The 20942-nt window shown below is 42.4% G+C and overlaps 2 protein-coding genes across 2 annotated transcripts in view; one reads left to right on the forward strand and one right to left on the reverse strand.

Annotated features, from left to right (window-relative positions):
• The first annotated feature begins 1198 nt into the window (after positions 1–1198).
• Positions 1199–11601, forward strand: LOC115133338 (calcium-binding protein 2-like). The gene is made up of 8 exons (XM_029666461.2): positions 1199–1300; positions 1791–1871; positions 2263–2395; positions 5126–5156; positions 5512–5655; positions 5746–5855; positions 6084–6231; positions 6455–11601. Exons 2-8 carry the CDS (start codon positions 1792–1794, stop codon positions 6481–6483), a joined length of 675 nt encoding a protein of 224 aa, XP_029522321.1. The 5' UTR covers positions 1199–1300; position 1791; the 3' UTR covers positions 6484–11601.
• The window catches only part of tdrd7b (tudor domain containing 7 b), a 28469-nt gene continuing 16095 nt past the window's right edge, over positions 8569–20942 (reverse strand). Inside the window, 12 exon segments of the mRNA XM_029666463.2 lie at positions 8569–12135; positions 13415–13575; positions 13814–13997; positions 14204–14421; positions 14576–14727; positions 16849–16962; positions 17496–17630; positions 18000–18083; positions 18603–18737; positions 18997–19199; positions 19323–19434; positions 19645–19840. Of these exon segments, the coding sequence (XP_029522323.2) occupies positions 11915–12135; positions 13415–13575; positions 13814–13997; positions 14204–14421; positions 14576–14727; positions 16849–16962; positions 17496–17630; positions 18000–18083; positions 18603–18737; positions 18997–19199; positions 19323–19434; positions 19645–19840 (1915 nt within the window). The 3' untranslated portion in view covers positions 8569–11914.

A 20942-nucleotide genomic window follows, 5' to 3' on the forward strand; every position in this document is an offset into this window, starting at 1 on the left:
CTGGCTCCTCCTTGATGAGACCCATGGATAACCTCCAGAGCTACCTCCCTCAGCCCTACTGTTCCCAGCCCAGCCACAATACTCTGTCTTGGGGGGAGGAGAGCCATCAGGCAGGCCCCAGCAAGAGACACAGAAAGCTGGAAGCCACCACACAAGGAAACCCTGGACCCAACTGCACAGCAAGCAGGCGAACGACGTGCAAGACAAAGTGCAAGATGGTACAGAGGAAAGCCCTTGTGTATCCTCATGAAGTTGGCCCCAGCGATATGCCCAGGGCTAGACCTACATTGTGAAGATGAATAGGTCATTAAGTAATGTTTTTTTAGGTTCTGGTGTGTTTTCAGTCCACTGTTGACTTGTTTTTTACTTAAGTGTGCATGACTATTATCTATGTAAGGTTTGGGTCAATTCAATTCCAATTTTTTCTTATAGGAGGCAATGACGAAAATGTGATTTGATTCAGGAATTTCTGTTTAATTCCTCAATATCTATGCACCATTTTGGTACCATGTAGTTATGAATTGGGGTTAGAAATAAGGAATACCTGTTGATATAATGGTATTTCATGATAAATGCTACACACTTAGGACAGCCAAATAACCCTTTTGGAACCCTGTGGTTGTAAACACTATATGAAATAGTACCGTAAAATAAAGTTACCACATAGCCAATTTATGAGAATCCTATATAAAAAAAAAAAATCTCCAATGAATTTATTTGCTCTGCATCTGATGAATTTAAATAAAATTTAAAAGAAACATCATACATTTTTTTTGTGCTTTATTTTGTTTAACCAAATAAATGAGTTGTATTTGCATTTTTCAGAATCAGAAATGAAACAGAAATACCATATGTTCAAAATACTTTTTACACGTCTAATTGGGTGCCCAATACTGTACCCCAAATAATAGCCTTGACAATGCTATTAACAACGCTATTAACTATCACCAATGTCAAACTACAAATACATGTCAAATAAATAATGTTCAAGATATCAGATACAAGATAAGATACCCAATACAATAATACCCTTGACACACACACACACACACACACACACAGTGTGACTGACTGACTGTGTGAGAGAGCCACGGTCAGTCACACTGTGTTAAGTGTGTTTGGCGGTGTTTGGCTTTCTGACCTAGACACATTTAGCCAGGTAATCACCTGGTAATGCTCTTTGATGGATGGAGGGATATACAGAGGGAGGGAGAGAGAGAAGGAGGGGAGGTATGAAGGTTGAGGAGAGCAAGTGGACCCAGTCCTGTCATTCACATTACTGCAGGAGGACCAGCTAAAGGTAAGGACATTTTCTGTCTGTAATATTTGCATTAAATATAGAGTGGAAGTGACGTTTCCTTACAGATTGGTTGATTACCTACACCTTGACTGTGTATGTGTACATGTCCCTAAAGTAGGTTACAGTACAAATATATATATACATTGTAATATACACCGGATAGGTGCAGTGAAATGTGTTGTTTTACAAGGTCGGCCATAACACCCCTGGAGCAAATTAGGGTTAAGTGTTTTGCTCAAGGGCACATCCAATTTTTCACTTTGCCCGCTCAGGTATTCAAACCAGCGATCTGTCAGTTACTGGCCAAACGCTCTAACCACTATGCTACCTATTTTCACAGTGTGTTGGGTATGCTTTGCAAACCGTAACACCTGGCAATATCAGTTTCTGAGAATGTAGCTATCAACACACGCACGCACGCACGCACACGCACACACACACACACACACACACACACACACACTCTCATCTGTGTATTCATTTTATTCAGGATGTCTAAGACCCCGTCCACCACGTCTGCAGCCTCTGTAACGTCTGCAGCCTCTGTAACCTCTGCAACCTCTACAGACAGGTAAGGTCAACGTCTACTTTTGAGACTGGAGAACTCGATTGACCATGATGGGCACAATAGAGTTATTGAGAGACATTGGCGCCGTACACAGTCAGTTTGAACAAGTGATATTGTTGACTGAATGGTTGTGATTTACCTGACGTGTTTGTGATGCCCTAAAATATCGACAAAACCGTCAAGCGGCGTCTCCACAATACTTGTATGAATATTTTTGTGCAGAAAAACTCTATTGTATCACAACTATTAGTTGTAAAACTTGAACATGTACGAAGCCATTGAGAGATGATCCTATTTGTGTGGCGTCGCCACGTTTATTAAGGTGTCAAGATAGCTCTTGCCCAATGTCTCCAATATCGTGAAAACCTGGTGCCTCTTGGCTCATGTTCTGTAGCAAAGGTGGCAAATCCCGGAAGACTTCGTCCTCGAGTTCGGAGTCGGCTCCCAAGAAGGTGTCTAAGAAAGAGCAGAAGAGGAAAGACATGGAGAAGATACACACCACCCTGCTCAGCAGCGTGTTTGGAGCGGTACGCCCCCCCCCCCACACACACAGTTTTTATTGAAACTTCATTTAACTAGGCAAGTCAGTTAAGAACAAATTATTTTTTACAATGATGGCCTACACCGGCCGAACCCGGACGACACTGGGCCAATTGTGCACCACCCTATGGGACTCCCAATCACAGCCGGTTGTTATACAGCCTGGATTCGAACCAGGGTGTCTGTAGTGACACCTCTAGCATTGAGATGCAGTGCTTTAGACCGCTGCACCGCTCGGGAGCCCACACACACACACATTAAAGTTACTTTCACCTCTGAGCTATAACCCTTAGTAGCGACATGCTAGGCTAACTACAGTCCGGTGTTTTTTTTCTTCACACGGGGACATTGATATGCATGCAAAGGAATGAGAAGTCATAGAAGCTACAACGTTAGCTAAGCTCCTGATCTTTGCATGCTGTGTGTGTGAGTGGGTGCCTGCGCATTCGTGCCTGCCTATCTGCGTGTGTGTGTGTGTGTGCCTTCCTGCCTGCATTTGTGTGTGTGTAGGTAATAACTCTCTAAGCCACACACACACACACACACACACACACACACACACACACACACACACCTTAGTTATCCTCTCCAGCTAATCCTTATAGACACAGCAGTATTATTAGATCCTTAGTGTGGCTCAGCGTCACCATTCATTAGGATTAAGGGGTAGAAGCTGCCAGAAGAGCATCAAACACAAAGGGAAAGTTGTATGATTGTTTTAGGAACTTGTTTTGTTTGGGATATTTGTAAACGTTTAGACTCACCAGTGACCGGTGTGACATTGACGTCTGATGTTTAATGAACAGTTTCTGCTTTTCTTACTTTGTTCCTTGACACTGTAAAACTTAGCTTGGAGACATTGATTTAGGATCGAATAATTCGGACTAGAACTTAAACTAGATCATATTGAGCATGCAGTGTGTGTAGGCTATGCGTGTAAAAACAACATGCTGGGGCGGCAGGTAGCCTAGAGATTAGAGCGTTGGGCCAGTAACCGAAAGGTTGCTGAATTGAATCCCCGAGCTGATAAGGTAAACATCTGCCATTCTGCTCCTGAACAAGGCAGTAAACCCGCGGTTCGTAGGCCGGCATAGTAAATAAGAATTTGTTCTTAACTGACCTGCCTAGTTAAACAAATAAAAAACACACGTGTGAATGAGGTTGACCGGTGTCCCAAACAGAATAGAAACCATGACGATTTAATCCACCATGATCAGGAAACATCCCCACCTGTCCCCGATCCCTCACTAACTTCCTACCACACCAGATCGACCTGATCCAAAAACTTCCAACCTCCTCTTACACAACTGTTTAAATCTCAAATCGCCTGTGCTAAACTTCCATCCAAAAGTACCTGCATTTGACTCTTTAAGGTGAACCCCCTCCAGTATATCTGGATCCAAACACTATAATATTACTCAAAAGTGTTGTTTCTCTATGGCAGCTCCCTCACTAAAACACAACATACATTGGCAAAAGTATGTGGACACCTGCTCCTCGAACATCTCATTCCAAAATCATGGGCATTAATATGGAGTTGGTCCCCCCCCCTTCGCTGTATAACAGCCTCCACTCTTCTGGGAAGGCTTTCCTCTAGATGTTGTAACATTTCTTACGGGGACTTGCTTCCATTCAGCCACAAGAGCATTAGTGAGGTTGGGCACTGATGTTGGGCGATTAGGCCTGGCTCATAGTCGGCATTCCAATTCATCCCAAAAGCATTCAATGGGGTTGAGGTCACGGATCTGTGCAGGCCAGTCAAGTTCTTCAGCACCGATCTCGACAAACCATTTCTGTATGGACCTCGCTTTGTGAACGGGGGTATTGTCATGCTGAAACAGGTAAGGGCCTTCCCCAAACTGTTACCACAAAGTTGGAAGCACAGTATCGTCTAGAATGTCATTGTATGCTATAGCGTTAAGTTATCCCATCAGTGGAACTAAGGGGCCTAGCCTGAACTATGAAAAACAGCCCCAGACCATTATTTATCCTCCACCAAACTTTACAGTTGGCACTAGGCATTCTGACAGGTAGCATTCCTCTGGCATTCACCAAACCCAGATTAGTCCATCGGACTGCCAGATGGTGAAGTGTGACTCATCACTGAAGGGAAAGCGTTTCCACTGCTCCAGAGTCCAATGGCTGCGAGCTTTACACCACTCTAGCTGACGCTTGGCATTGCTCATGGTGATCTTAAGCTTGGCCATGCTCGGGCCATGACAACCCATTTCATGAAGCTCCCGACGATGATGTTGGAAGATGTTGCTTCCAGAGGCAGTTTGGAACTATATAGTGAGTGTTGCAACCAAGGATATACGATTTTTACATACCACACGCTTTAGCACTCGGCGGTCCCATTCTGTGAGTTTGTGTGGACAATCACTTTGCGGCTGAGCCGTCGTTGCTCCTAGACTTTTCCACTTCACAATAACAGCACTTACAGTTTCCGGGGCAGCTCTAGCAGGGCAGAAATTTTATGAACTGACTTGTTGAAGAGGTGGCATCCTATGACGGTGCCACGTTGAAAGTCACTGAGCTCTTCAGTAAGGCCATTCTACTGCCAATGTTTCTCTATGGAGATTGCATGGCTGGGTGCTCGATTTTGTACACCTGTCAGCAACGGGTGTGGCTGAAATAGCCAAATCCACTCATTTGAGGAGGTGTCCACATACTTTTGTTTATATAGTGTCTCTCCTTTGCCCGTTGTCTTCCTTTAGGAGAGGGAGTTGGCCCAAGCAGAGTTGGATGGTGAGTCTTCATATCACAGTGATATTGCACATACAATAGAATGCTTACTTACAGTAGATTGAGTAGTTGCACAACTTATTACACGGAACCCGTGTTACTCAAGTTAGGATTCAGACAGGCATTATATTTGTGAAAAGTGGGTAGCTTTGAATCATCCATAGAAATAGTTTGACTAGATTGGGGAAAAGCCCTTAGACCACGGCAATTTGACGGTATATTCATGGGTACACTCAATATGGCAGCCAGGCCCACCCATCACGGAACGTTGACTTGAATGGCGATGTCCTTTCTGGTAATTCTATTTCTATGGTGTCATCATCACCTTCTGACCTCTAACCTTTAACCTTTGGCACAGAGCTGGACTTTGCCTTCAAGGAGTTTGACTACGACTGTGACGGCTACCTGAACTACAAGGACGTAGCTGAGTGCATGAGGACCATGGGCTACATGCCCACTGAGATGGAGCTGCTGGAGATAGTGCAACAGATCAAAATGAGGAGTATGTCCATTTTAAGCTATTTTCATTTAAATGTGCCTATTGTCCAGTTCCTACCTGTGTCCTGACTGTTGATTGGCTGTCTCCCTTCAGTGGGCGGTCTGATGGACTTTGACGATTTCTGTGAGCTGATGGGTCCCAGGATAATGGGAGAGACAGCAGACATGCTGGGGCTGAAAGAGCTCAGGTCCGCTTTCTCACAGGTAGGAGACTGACACAGAGCCAAAGAGACTGAAATTGAGTGAATGATCATAAAACACAGGCCTACAAACACAGACATTATGGCCCTACACAAACTCTCATTAAAATCTCCCAGCTTCTTCATTATTGTTAGGCCTTCAGCCAATATGAACTCCCATGTTCACTTAGTCACCCACATTCTCTCCTCCTCAACATCCCTCCATCATAACTTTCCCCTCTCCTCCTCTCAGTTTGACCAGGACTCTGATGGGAAGATCAGCCAGGATGAGATGAAGGAGGCGGTGAAGAGTCTACTGGGGGAGAAACTGAAGAAAGGAGAGCTGGAAGAGATACTCAAAGAGATAGACATCAACGGAGACGGAAGCATCGACTTTGATGGTAAGGAGATAACTGTGCATAGACATACACACACATGTAAGGTCACACACACATGGAGGAAACACTCACAAACATGCAGAAACAGGTCAACACACACAGAAGTAAGATCACACACACACACACACACACACACACACACACACACACACAAACATACAATTATATAATGCAGTGGTGCCCATACATTTTGTAGCCTCTCTCATTTCCCTCTCTTGCCATCCAGAGTTCGTCATGATTTTGTCCATTCGGTAAGTGCTGGAAGACCTGAGAAGATGCTATCATTTGTGTGTATGATCAGCTTTACGGATGAGATGTACTCCTCCATTTCCTCACTGCTCCTTTTCTCCCCTCTCCGGTTCTCTCCTCTTCTGTTCTCTCCTCTACACTCTGTCACTGAGAAAATAAATATGGTGTACAATGAGAAAGATTATATTCGAAAATGTATTTGGATTAATCCGTTTGTAGACACTGATTGGCTGTATGACATCTAAATAAGATACCATTTTGATATTTTAATAAATAATTAGAATTTCAGAATTACAACCTAGGACTTTTGAAAAACATTTTTTTTTACAGTCTGCGTTTTCTAAGTACAAAATAAAGACATGGGACAGAAGAAATATCTACACGTGTACAGTCGAAGTCGGACGTTTACATACACCTTAGCCAAACACATTTAAACTCAGTTTTCACAATTCCTGACATTTAATCCAAGTAAAAATGTCCTGTTTTAGGTCAGTTAGGATGACCACTTAAGAATGTGAAATGTCAGAATAATAGTAGAGAATTATTTATTTAATCTTTTATATCTTTCACCACATTCCCAGTGGGTCAGAAGTTTAAATACACTTAATTAGTATTTTTTTTAAATTTTATTTTACCTTTATTTAACTAGGCAAGTCAGTTTAGAACAAATTCTTATTTTCAATGACGGCCTAGGAACAGTGGGTTAACTGCCGGTTCAGGGGCAGAACGACAGATTTGGAAGCATTGCCTTTAAATTGTTTAACTTGAGTCAAACGTTTCGAGTAGCCTTCCATAAGCTTCCCACAATAAGTTGGGTGAATTTTGGCCCATTCCTCCTGACAGAGCTGGTGTAACTGAGTCAGGTTTGTAGGCCTCCTTGCTTGCACACGCTTTTTCAGTTCTGCCCACAATATTTCTATAGGATTGAGGTCAGGGCTTTGTGATGGCCAATCCAATACTTTGACTTTGTTGTCCTTAAGCCATTTTGCCACAACTTTGGAAGTATGCTTGGGGTCATTGTCCATTTGGAAGACCCATTTGCGACCAAGCTTTAACTGATGTCTTGAGATGTTGGTTCAATATATCCACATCATTTTCCACCCTCATGATGCCATCAGTCCCTCCTGCAGCAAAGCACCCCCACAACATGATGCTGCCACCAAGGTGCATCACGGTTGGGATGGTGTTCTTCGGCTTGCAAGCCTCCCCCTTTTTCCTGCAAACATAATGATGGTCATTATGGCCAAACAGTTCTATTTTTGTTTCATCAGACCAGAAGACATTTCTCCAAAAAGTACGATCTTTGTCCCCATGTGCAGTTGCAAACCATAATCTGGCTTTTTTATGGCGGTTTTGGAGCAGTGGCTTCTTCCTTGCCGAGTGGCCTTTCAGGTTATGTTGATATTGGACTCGTTTTACTGTGGATATAGATACTTTTTTACCTGTTTCCTCCAGCATCTTCACAACGTCCTTTGCTGTTTTTCTGGGATTGATTTGCACTTTTGGCACCAAAGTACGTTCATCTCTAGGAGAAAGAACGCATCTCCTTCCTGAGCTGTATGACGGCTGTGTGGTCCCATGATGTTAATACTTGCGTACTATTGTTTGTACAGATGAACATGGTACCTTCAGGAGTTTGGAAATTGTTCCCAAGGATGAACCAGACTTGTGGAGGTCTTGACTGATTTCTTTTGATTTTCCCATGATGTCAAGCAAAGGTAGACCTTGAAATACATCCACAGGTACGCCTCCAATTGACTCAAATTATGTAAATTAGCCTATGAGAAGCTTCTAAAGCCATGACATCATTTTCTGGAATTTTCCAAGCTGTTTAAAGGCACAGTCAACTTAGTGTATGTAAACTTCTGACCCACTGGAATTGTGATACTGTGAATTATAAGTAACATAATCTGTCTGTAAACAATTGTTGGAAAAATTACTTGTGTCATGCACAAAGTAGATGTCCTGACCGACTTGCCAAAGCTATAGTTTGTTAACAAGAAATTTGTGGAGTGGTTGAAAAACGAGTTTTAATGACTCCAACCTAAACCCGTAACCTTTACTATGCAAATAACTTGACAAATTTGAAACTAATTTTTTTAGAACTTTATTCCTAAAATGTTGTACATACTGTATGCAATTAACCAAGGCTAAATGTTAGGTTAACTAAATGAAAATAAAATAATAACCCTGAAGCAAAGGAAATATAGCCTGGTCCCAGATCTGTTTGTACTGTTTAGCCAACTCCATTAGCAAATGTAGCAATAGAATTGGCAAGACAGCACAAACATATCTGGGACCAGGCGAGAGTACTCCCAGCTAGAACATAACGTTCTGAGAACCATATGTTTCTTAGAGCTTGGTGAGATTGTGGTTGTCCTATGATTATTTTGCATACAACCTTCCCACAACTTTCTGGGAATGGAGCAGGATAGTTGCTTGGATTTGGAACATTCTCAGCACGTTTAAGGAACTTGACAAAAATGTTATTTTCTTGGTATTTCATTACCTTAACAAAACATTTCAGAACATGAACAGAACATGGCTACATTGAATTAAAATGTTGGTAATGTTCTAGGAACATTCTCCAACTGGTTTGACATTGGGAATGTTCTCAAATAGTTCAGAGAATGTTAAGGAACAACGTTCTCATGTGGGAATTTCAGTACTTCAGCATAACATTTCTTTCATGTTTACTTATGGCTCTATTTAAAGTCATGTTCTCAAATTGCTCAGAGAACGTGAAGAAACAACGTTCTCCTGTGGGAATTTCAGTACTTCATTATAACATTTTCTACAGGTTTCCTCATGGTTCTATATAAAAGTAATGTCTCAGAACATTCAGAGAACATTAAGAAACAAATGTTCTGTGGAAATGTAATAAACCTTTAGTAACATTCAGAGAAAGTTCTAATAATGCTATTTAAAAACACGTACATTTCAGTCTTAGCATCAACAAAACCCTCTCTATTCTCTATCTTGTTAAGTGTGTTCAGGTGTGTTTGCCGTGGCCACTAATTGGCCACACCTAAACTTGCTTGTTTCCTTTGAAATGGGGTCTTTTGAATTGACTAAAATGAACAGCTTGAAAAAAACAAACATGGCATGCTAGTTTCATCCTGGTGCCGCAGAAGACTAATTCCATGGATAAAGAACAGAAGATCATTGGTTAAAATCTCACTGACGCCGTGTCACAATATATATATTTTTCTCTTCCCATGTGTGCCATCTGTGCTTAGAGTTTAAAACAGTTAAACTAAGCTAGCAGTGTTATTAAACATCTTATTGAAACATTCAGTGAAAGTTTGAAGTTATTCCTTATTTAATTACCTTCAAATAATCTATAATTTACGTTATCAGAACGTTAATAAACCCTCAGAGAAAAACTTTCAGTGAACCATAGTAAAACGTTCGCAGAACCTTCCTGCAACCTAAAAATGGACTTTCACCCAACAGGCAAAATGTTCACCTCCGTTCTTTGAACGTTAGAAAACATTCAGTTTTACCGGTCAGAAAACGTATGGTTTCGTTCCCAGAACCAACGGGAAAACAAAAACGTACGTTCCCACAACTTCCAAGGAACGAAATGTGCTAGCTGGGCTGTAATTATTCTGTTTTCAGTAAAACTCCAACGATCCCGTCACTCCAACAGTAAAGCAGAGAGTATTGTCAGGTAAACACAAATACCGGTTAGCATATATTGTATTATCAAATTATGTGCACGCAATTCAGCACAATTTCCAACATAACATGCAGCGTATCTAGGGCCAGGAGTTTTTCCCGACCTAGATGACATAACCAGAAAAATAAACTTTGGGCCCTATAGTACAGTAATAACCTAATACTGTAGCTAGGGCCCCCAAAATGTTCTCCGTCAGGTCACGTGGTCACTCAAAACTCCTGGTCTAAGAATACTGTATCTGCAGAAGGTCTTGTTGTCCGACACAAAATCACAAAAATCAATGAATTAAAAATAAATAAATTAAAACCAACGTTTTTAAAACCGAGCTAAGTCACATGAGTGGGAAATAGAAATAAGAAATAACAATGGCTTCTTTGCATCATCAATTCACTAGAGGGAATGTCTTAAAGTGATAGTTCAGTGATTGTAACTTATTTACTTATCCAGGTTTCCTTCCCTTGAAAGCGGTCTATGGACAAAATAATTGCCGAACTATCCCTTTAAACTATGTTTTGTAAACCTTCATGACGTCAGATTCAAATAAACAGGCCTGGGTACAGTAAAGGCCTTCATACTGGAACTCTGTGTCTCAATTAACAACCGTCTCTGAGTGGAGTTAAATACTTTTTGTGCGTTGCTGATCGATAATGTATCACATATATACCTTTTATATTAGATTCCCATGAACAGACCTTGGTAAAGTTAGCCTGGCTATAACAGACCTTGGTAAAGTTAGCCTGGCTATAACAGACCTTGGTAAAGTTAGCCTGGCTATAACAGACCTTGGTAAAGTTAGCCTGGCTATAACAGACCTTGGTAAAGTTAGCCTGGCTATAACAGACCTTGGTAAAGTTAGCCTGGCTATACCAGACCTTGGTAAAGTTAGCCTGGCTATAACAGACCGAATGCGGCACTAACTACTGTTGTTCACCTTTCAATCTAGTTTAACCAGGCTATTGGTAAAGGCCTTTAAACCAACCAGTCTCTTACAAGTTGAGTTAAATACTTTTTGTGCATTGTTGATCGATAATGCAGCTAATGCACCACATATACATTTCCATAGCTTGTATAGCCAGAGTAGAAATTCTTTATATAGACACTGTAGCCTAATGAAAGCCACTAGCCATAGGTGAGTTTCCAAAATCCTTTGTAGTGAATGTTGACTGCTATTTCTTTCCCACAACCTGGACAAGAGAGAGAAACAGATATATCAATGTTTTCCAGTTAAGGAACGGAATTGGTCAAATTAAGCACTTTGCTGTTCAACAAGTGGTGTGAGTCTGGTTTGTCCAGAGAAACAAAGTACTGTACCATGTTATTAGCTACGGAGGCTTTGGGAAACCCATCCCATAACGAGACTAGATATTCAACAGTTCACTATGACAACTCCTCTGTGTGGCAAAGCTGTAAGGTAAGTCAGCACGAGGGTGATATTATTGAGCTTTTGATGAAAATATCATGCCATGCTGCTGCGAGTGTGTTTCATTGTCACTGTGTCACCTCACTCTCAAACACAAAATGACAAGTCTAAGTGACATATCTCTAAACCATCTCCCAATGGTCTCCCATAGCAACCCCAACAAGCGTTCTGGTTTCTCATAGCAACGCACGGAGCAAAGTCCAGCATCCAACTAAACTTAGGTATCCAAAACAAATGTGTATATATATTTTTTTACATTTGTTTTGGATAGACCTACCTAGTTGTTCCTGCCATAACCAGCACTATAGATGCACTGTTGTGCACAGTTTATCCAACTACACTTCTTTGGTGAGTTCGTCTGTGAACTCAGCCATGATGTCATGCACCCAGATGTCCCTCTCCTCCTGCGAGGTGTCGACCAGGAAGACGGTCAACTTCCTGTCCCAGGGGTGATGCGCTTCCTGTACGGCCTCCAGCTGGGCCACCAACGGCTTCTTCTCTACGTGGTTCCGGAACACGATGGAAGCCTCCTCCGACCACTGCCTCGGCTTCACTCCTATTGGTGGAGTGAGAATGTCACATAGACTTACACCAAAATAATGAATACTGTACATCAGCATTGAATGCTGAAAACGATTAATATTCTACAAATAAACAAGCGTTATAACAAAAGGCACACGAAAGTACCTTATAATTTCATAAAATGGAAAGCATTTCTCCAGTCAATGGCCGTGTCCGAAATCTGTATTGCCTACTACTTACTAAAACTACACAATGTGTACTGTTCTTACTACATACTATTTAGAATGTAATGTTTAGTAAAAACGTATGTAGTAAGCAACAAATATGAACATATTACTCATCCATAATGAGAAGGCATCATCTAATGCGCAATCGCGCTTGTTCCCCGCCATTCATACATTTCTGTGGAGCGTGTCCCCTATTCTGATTATCAGCTATTGTCAAACACACGTGGGTGTGAAAAGACGATTCTCTTCTTCAATAGTGTGCAGCGAATTTTACAAGATGAAAATCCGACATCTTGGCATTTAAAGCACACAAAATGTTCTAAATTTCACATTCTATAAAACTTTCTTATATCCAAACAGCCTACTATTTAGAATGCAAGTATGGGTATTCGGACACGACCAATGTCTATCGTTGCCACCAGAGGCCTCCCTTCTCCAAGGTTTTGAATGAATGGAATTATCAAGGAGATTAAAGATCCAATGCAAACATTTTTTTCTTCTCAATATCAAACAATTAAGTACCTTACTGTGATTGTTTCAATTAAAATTGTAAAGAAGGAACAAAAATAGCCTCTTAGCATTTCTCAAGCAAGAATCTGGCTAGGATTGTCAGGGAGTGGGGAGGGAAAAATTGAAAACCAGCTTTTATAGGCAGATAGGTTTGGAACTCTCTTTCTTATTGGTCCATTAACTCATTTACCGCCTGGTAATGTCACCAGGCAGACCAAAACTCCATCCCATCAAAACAGGCTGAAACATCAGTCTTTTAAAACAACTCTTACACTAAAAGAGCATTATCATGAGTTTCACAATTTCACAATATTATTCCAATCTCATAGTATGGAAATATATATAAAATATAGTAAAGTCATGTTTTTGACTGCACTGGGCCTTTTAAGGTGTGTGTGTCTTTTTTTGTGTGTTCACAACAACAACAGCAAATGGAACCCATTTTGAGGATCTATTTTTCTAACGTGTGCCAATAACAAGAACCACTTGTTGTAGATTACTTTGCTATGTTGAGGTGAATAGAAAAATCTAAAGTACATAATATGGTTGCCGGGAGGGCAACACTTCCTTAGTTACCTGCGAGTTGTGCAGTGATGCCCTGGAATGGCAACTGTCTGAACTCCTGGATTAGTGGGCGAAGCTGGGTGCAGCTGACCAGCTCGTGTTTACCGTAGTCCAGCTCATAGACAGACACCAGGCCGTTGGTCAACACCCCCTTCACCAGCACACGGTGCCAACTGGGAGGGCACCGAGAGAGGTCAGAGGTTAGAGGTCAACTAATCAAGTTCATTCAAATGAATCCTTAGCCCGGGGGGACCAAATAATCTAGATGGCTAATCAAATTATTGAATGCAGTCAGACTATCCTACTAGAAGCCCTACCCAAATCCCTCATACACACTTGAAATATACAGTGCCCACACATACTCCCAAGACACATTCCCAGCCTTTCCCACCCACTCCTCCCTCTTCTCACTTGTTCTCCACCTTAGCAGCGTATATCTGATTCTTCTCCACTTTGAGAGGCTTCTCCTCTGTTTTATTATAGTACAGGATCATCTCTCCCATCAGAACTACCAGCTTGTACATATCTCTCCAGGGTTGCAGTACGAAGTGACCCGGGTGGCAGGCCACGGACACATAGATATCCATGTTGTGACCTGCAGCAGAGGCATAGATATGGAGAGTTTGGACATTAAGGTTTCAGCACTATGACGCATAGATTGTTTTGTGGCATCGATCTTTTTAAATCAACGAACGGGAACAACAGACGACGAGGTTGGAAACAGCTTTGCGCAAAACACAAGTACTGTAATTTTCAGATAAAAAATAAACATTATGAAGCATGTAAATATACGTCTCTGACCTGCAGGAGGGAGGTCCAGCAGCGGGGGTAGCTTAATAGGGGCGGTGGTTGAGGGAGGTGGGGGAGTTCCAGGAGGGGTGCCTGTACCCCCCATTGGCCGGGGTCCCGAGCCAGAGTGGGCGCGTCGTAGCTGGGGCTTGGTCCCATTGGAGCTGGGAGTGGTTGTGGTTGTGGAGGTGAGGGTGGCAGTGGAGGTACAGATGGAGGTCTTGGAAGGGCTGTGATAACACAACATCTACTTTATTGTCAATGTTCACTAAAATGTGTATTTTTCCATTATCCAAACCCCACGAGAGTCCAGCACAATGGCAGGAGACTCCATACTTTAGGAACTAGGAATAGACTGTTTTTGGAATCAACTCCTAGCCCTACCTGTGGCTGCTTAGGAAGACGTCTCCTTGGTGTTTGAAGAGGTCAGAGGCGGCCATTTGGCGGTTGAGGCTTCTCGTGGGGTCGTGGAAGTTCTTGTCGGTGAACAGGTAGACATGGACTACGCTGCGCTTGGTCTTGTCCAGCTTGGCTATCTGTGGAGGGATAGAGGGAGGGGGTGGAGAGAGAGAGAGAAAAAAATAATTCAGAGGATGTCATCTGTAACCCTTTCCTGTAGTCAATGACCAAAAGCACCCCTTTGGCCTCATGGGTGGAATGTTATTCACATTTTTCATAATTAATCAAGAATATTAATAAAGAATGATGAAAATCCTGTATTTCAATGTCAAACCACTTTGTTATATTTCAGTCTTCTTTAATGTATATAAAGTGTAATATTGGGATGCAAAATCAAAATTGAATACATTTCAACTCTATATCTGACATGGTACAGGTGTCTTCTTTTTTTAAGCCCATTCCCATGTGTGTGAGGTGTATACTTTTGTCTCAAAATAGATTTGTTTAAGACAACCAAAAATCACTCTGTGTGACCCTGTATTAGCCTACTGCAGTAAAAGGTAACTTTAACAAGAAATTATGAAAAGGTCACTGGTGGAGTAAAAAACAAACAATGACTACAGTTGAAGTCAGAAGTTTACATCCACTAAGGTTGGAGTCATTAAAACTCGTTTTTCAACCACTCCACAAATGTCTTGTTAACAAACTATAGTTTTGGCAAGTCGGTTTGGGACATCTACTTTGTGCATGACACATGTCATTTTTCCAACAATTGTTTACAGACAGATAATTTCACTTATAATTCACAGTATCACAATTCCAGTGGGTCAGAAGTTTACATACACTAAGTTGACTGTGTCTTTAAACAACTTGGAAAATTCCAGAAAATGATGTCATAGCTTTCAGAAACTTTTGAGTCAATTGGAGGTGTACCTGTGGATGTATTTCAAGGCACACCTTCAAACTCAGTGCCTCTTTGCTTGACATCATGGGAAAATCAAAAGAAATCAGCCAAGACCTCCACAAGTCTGGTTCATCCTTGGGAACAATTTCCAAACGCCTGAAGGTACCACATTCATCTGTACAAACAATAGTACGCAAGTATAAACACCATGGGACCACACAGCTGTCATACCGCTCAGGAAGGAGATGCGTTCTGTCTCCTAGAGATTAAGGCACTTTGGTGTGAAAAGTGCAAATCAATCCCAGAACAACAACAAAGGACCATGTGAAGATGCTGGAGGAAACAGGTACAAAAGTATCTATATTCACAGTAAAACGAGTCCTATATCGACATAACCTGAAAGGCTGTTTAGCAAGGAAGAAGCCACTGCTCCAAAACCGCCATAAAAAAAGCCAGACTACGGATTGCAACTGCACATGGGGACAAAGATCGTACTTTTTGGAGAAATGTCTTCTGGTCTGATGAAACAAAAATAGAACTGTTTGGCCATAATGACCATTGTTATGTTTGGAGGAAAAAGGGGGATGCTTGCAAGCCGAAGAACACCATCCCAACCGTGAAGCACGGGGGTGGGAGCATCATGTTGTGGGGGTGCTTTGCTGCAGGAGGGACTGATGCACTTCACAAAATAGATGGCATCAGGAGGGAGGAAAATTATGTGGATATATTGTAGCAACAGGAAGTTAAAGCTTGGTCGCAAATGGGTCTTCCAAATGGACAATGACCCCAAGCATACTTCCAAAGTTGTGGCAAAATGGCTTAAGGACAGCAAAGTCAAGGTATTGGAGTGGCCATCACAAAGCCTTGACCTCTATTCTATAGAAAATGTGTGGGCAGAACTGAAAAAGCGTGTGCGAACAAGGAGGCCTACAAACCTGACTCAGTTACACCAGCTCTGTCAGGAGGATTGGGCCAAAATTCACCCAACTTATTGTGGGAAGCTTGTGGAAGGCTACCTGAAACATTTGACCCAAGTTAAACAATTTAAAGGCAATGCTACCAAATACTAATTGAGTGTATGTGAACTTCTGACCCACTGGGAATGTGATGAAAGAAATAAATCTACTATTATTCTGACATTTCACATTATTAAAATAAAGTGGTGATCCTAACTGACCTAAGACAGGGAATTTTTACTAGGATTAAATGTCAGGGATTGTGAAAAACTGAGTTTAAATGTAGTTGGTTAAGGTGTATGTAAACTTCCGACTTCAACTGTATATCATGTGTCTCAGTGCAGATTTACAGCGTTGTCTTTGTGTATGCATATGTGTATTTGTGTGCGTTCATGTACCTTCATACTACAGTCTGTAGAGTTGAGCACGGCGTCTCGGAGCCACTGAACAGCGTCTGGGGTCCAAGAGCCCACACCACTAACAGCCAGGTCAGCCAGACAGCACTTCACTGCCTAGAGAGAGACTACTGCACATCAGACTACATTACCCAGACAGCACTTCACTGCCTAGAGAGAGGGCGTGTTCGAGCGGATCACTTTAGTCAAGTCGATGACCATCGTTGGTCACCGCCTTTCAAAATATTTGCATTATGGTTTAAAAAAAGAAAAAAAGATCAAAAGTTCATGCAGCTTTTGATGAAGTTGCTGCAGTTGCTTTTCACCAACTGCACCATGCAGACATCACTTGCATTGTGGGAGGCTCTATGTCACGGTTCCCCAACTGGAGGCCCGCGGGTGCTTTTATTTGTCCCCCCCCAAGTTTTCTGAGCAAAAAAAAAGTCATTTATATACATATTGTTTGTATTTTCCTTGTTGGACATTACCATTTACATCATATCAGTTTACCAGGATGTCAGACTATCTGAACACCTACAGGCCTTTGTTTCAAAGCAAAAACCCTCAGGATGCACGCTCATAACAAACCACACACACACACCATCCCCCGTCCCACACATCATCTCTCCTCTGTCCTCTCATGTGCTGACCTGTGGTGGAATAGCAATCAGTTCGTGTAGGAAAGGGGACGGGACTTCCCTCAGTTCAAACACCTCCACCGAGGCCTGGACCCCCAAGTCTATGAAAAGGATGTCTAGGACTCTGCTGCCATGGAGATTGGTTATCTGTAGGAAAGCAGCGAGAGAGGTCATGAGTCTGGGGTATCTCTGTACACAATGAGTTCAGCTCAGTTCATATTTTTTTTTAAACCTGGATAGTCCATTCAGCAACAATTATCACCGTTTTCCAGGGTGTCCTGGGATGGATAAAATAATCCCAAATTATATAATAAGATAAGTGAGGTTCACTCTCAAAGATAGGACACTCCTATGATCAGAGTGGAGAAAGGACTGAAATTAACGGTCACTTTTTTTCAATTCTGGACCAAAGTGTAGACATCCTTCCTATTTGGCAGCAGCTAGCAAAACGTATCTATCTGCCTCTGCCACATCAGCTATACAGTATTGACTCTGAGGTAATAGTATCCATCTCACCTCCACGCGAGACCATTTGCCCTTGTAGCGAGCCAGACAGCCTTTACCACAGAACGGTCTAGACACCAGGAACTCGGATGTCACCTGCCACACAGAAGAGATTATGCCATCAATATGGAGCAGGATTATGTCATCAACGTGAGACAGACACAGGGAAAAAGAAACAAGAGGCCTATGGTGACTGTCACAGTCAATTAAAAAATAAATCTAACAACAATACATCAAGATAATAACATAATACCAGATACATGTAACATGATGTAGCTTGCCCTTGTGCTATGTATTTATCTGTATTGTATGCATCTGAAATAATCTGAACAATTTGACCGGTTTTAATGAATTATAACGGGGGGGGCCTACGCTAGGTAGTAGTAGTATGTGGCCAGTAGGTCAGTCCCAGTAGGTCAGTTCCAGTGTCATGTGATCAGATTAAGTGGCCTGTGTCTTAACCCCAGATTATGTTCCTTAATCTCAATCTGGAAACAACTATCTGCCACTATGCCTCCTCAGAGTATAAGGATGAGTGACAGAGGCTCTACCACACGCGCAGGCACATACATACACAAGGTTGCACACCGCACCCGCACACACACAAACAGGTACCTGTGAGTGGAAGTAAGCCTCGGTCTTCTCCAGTATCTCAGTGAGTTTGGCCAGGCCTCGAGAAGGGAGCTGGCAGTAGATGGTCCCGTCTGAACACACACTTCTCACCGCCACGTTCATATAGGCACTGTTCACCTACAGGGGGGAGAGAGAACCATGGCTGGGTTAGACATGAACCCATTCCGCTTATTTAAAAATGTGAAGGTGCAATCTGGCATCTGGGAATCTGTTCCATGGTTCATTAAGGTTTCGAAAATGGCAAGGCTAATATTTAGATATTACCCCAAGATTAAAATAATCATGACTGAAAAACATGGATTAGTATAGTATTGATGAAGGATGCTCAAGAATCTCTTCAACCCACTGACAGCAAATTACAACAACAGTAGCGCACCTGTAGTGGGCTGGCTAGGGTCTTGTCCTGCAGGGCTTTGATACAGGCTGCGTTGATGTTAACATCATCATCCTGCGACGTGTCATACAGGACCACCAATGGGGTCTGCTCTCTCTCCAGGATCTCAGCCAATAGGATCTTTCCGCTAGCCATGGACTCAAACTTCTTCAGAACAGCAGGCTCCTGGCAGAAAGTCTCCAGACCTGGATAAGAAAACAGAGGCAGACAGACACTTCATTGAGAAGAAAGAAATCGGAATCCAACCCTCAACCTGTAAACACTATTGTTAAAAAAATATATAACTGAAAATTCTAATCAAAACTCACCAGCCAATTTACACTTGGTGGCCTGGAAAGGCAGCTTGAAAAACGTATCATGCAGCTCAAACACTTTGGCCTTGCTGATGACTTCCGAAAACCCGTGATCCACATAGTAAACCTACAGATTCGCCAACAGACACAAAAAGTGTGTGTGGAAAAAAGCAGAAAGATGCAATTCATTTTCTAAAATGTCAAACCATAAACTCTCATCCTATCCTCAAATCATTAACATGGCACCATAGATGTTTAAAAATGACATTGTTTTTCAGTCATGTATCTTTATTCAATTCCATTGTCTAAGTTCCAACCAATTGACCTTTGACCTCACCTTGACCTTGTCGGTCATGACCTCTGTGACTTGTGCTCGTAGTATCTCCTCCTCTTCCTCAGCCCTGACGGCTGTCAGCTGACCCGAGGTTGGAGAGGCCAGAGGGGTACGACTGTTGTTGTCTTGGCAACAGTAGAACTCTCTCATCTTATCCTCCAGAGCCTCCTGGGCCTGGGAGTAGCCCTCTCCTATGTACCTGGATCGAGTTAATACACATAGGTATGAGCAGATACACACACACACACACACACAAAGAGGGGAGTGGGTTAAGAGCGATAAAGAGGAAGAAGAGAGCGAGAGAGAGAGCGAGAGCACAGCCACATCTTATGGGACAGCAAAGTCATTTTCATTTATTTTCAGTGCTGTAAGTCCAGCTCCGACAGCACCAAGGGGCTGGTCAACAAATCATGCCCTGTTCATAATGAACTATAACCAAACAACTGGCCCTCAGAGCCAGTACCAATCACACATAACCAAACAACTGGACCTCAGAGCCAGTACCAATCACTCATAACCATAACCAAACTGACCAGCATCACCACCCTGGATGGTTCCAACCTTGAATATGTGGACATCTATAAGTACCTAGGTGTCTGGCTAGACTGTAAACTCTCCTTCCAGACTCATATCAAACATCTTCAATCGAAAATCAAATCAAGAGTCGGCTTTCTATTCCGCAACAAAGCCTCCTTCACTCACGCCGCCAAACTTACCCTAGTAAAACTGACTATCCTACCGATCCTCGACTTCGGCGATGTCATCTACAAAATTGCTTCCAACACTCTACTCAGCAAACTGGATGCAGTTTATCACAGTGCCATCCGTTTTGTCACTAAAGCACCTTATACCACCCACCACTGCGACTTGTACGCTCTAGTCAGCTGGCCCTCGCTACATATTCGTCGCCAGACCCACTGGCTCCAGGTCATCTACAAGTCCATGCTAGGTAAAGCTCCGCCTTATCTCAGTTCACTGGTCACGATGGCAACACCCATCCGTAGCATGCGCTCCAGCAGGTGTATCTCACTGATCATCCCTAAAGCCAACACCTCATTTGGCCGCCTTTCGTTCCAGTTCTCTGCTGCCTGTGACTGGAACGAATTGCAAAAATCGCTGAAGTTGGAGACTTTTATCTCCCTCACCAACTTCAAACATCTGCTATCTGAGCAGCTAACCGATCGCTGCAGCTGTACATAGTCTATCGGCAAATAGCCCACCCATTTTTACCTACCTCATCCCCATACTGTTTTTATTTATTTACTTTTCTGCTCTTTTGCACACCAATATCTCTACCTGTA

Source organism: Oncorhynchus nerka, linkage group LG8 (genome assembly GCF_034236695.1).
Source record: "Oncorhynchus nerka isolate Pitt River linkage group LG8, Oner_Uvic_2.0, whole genome shotgun sequence".
NCBI classification, from domain to species: Eukaryota; Metazoa; Chordata; class Actinopteri; order Salmoniformes; family Salmonidae; genus Oncorhynchus; species Oncorhynchus nerka.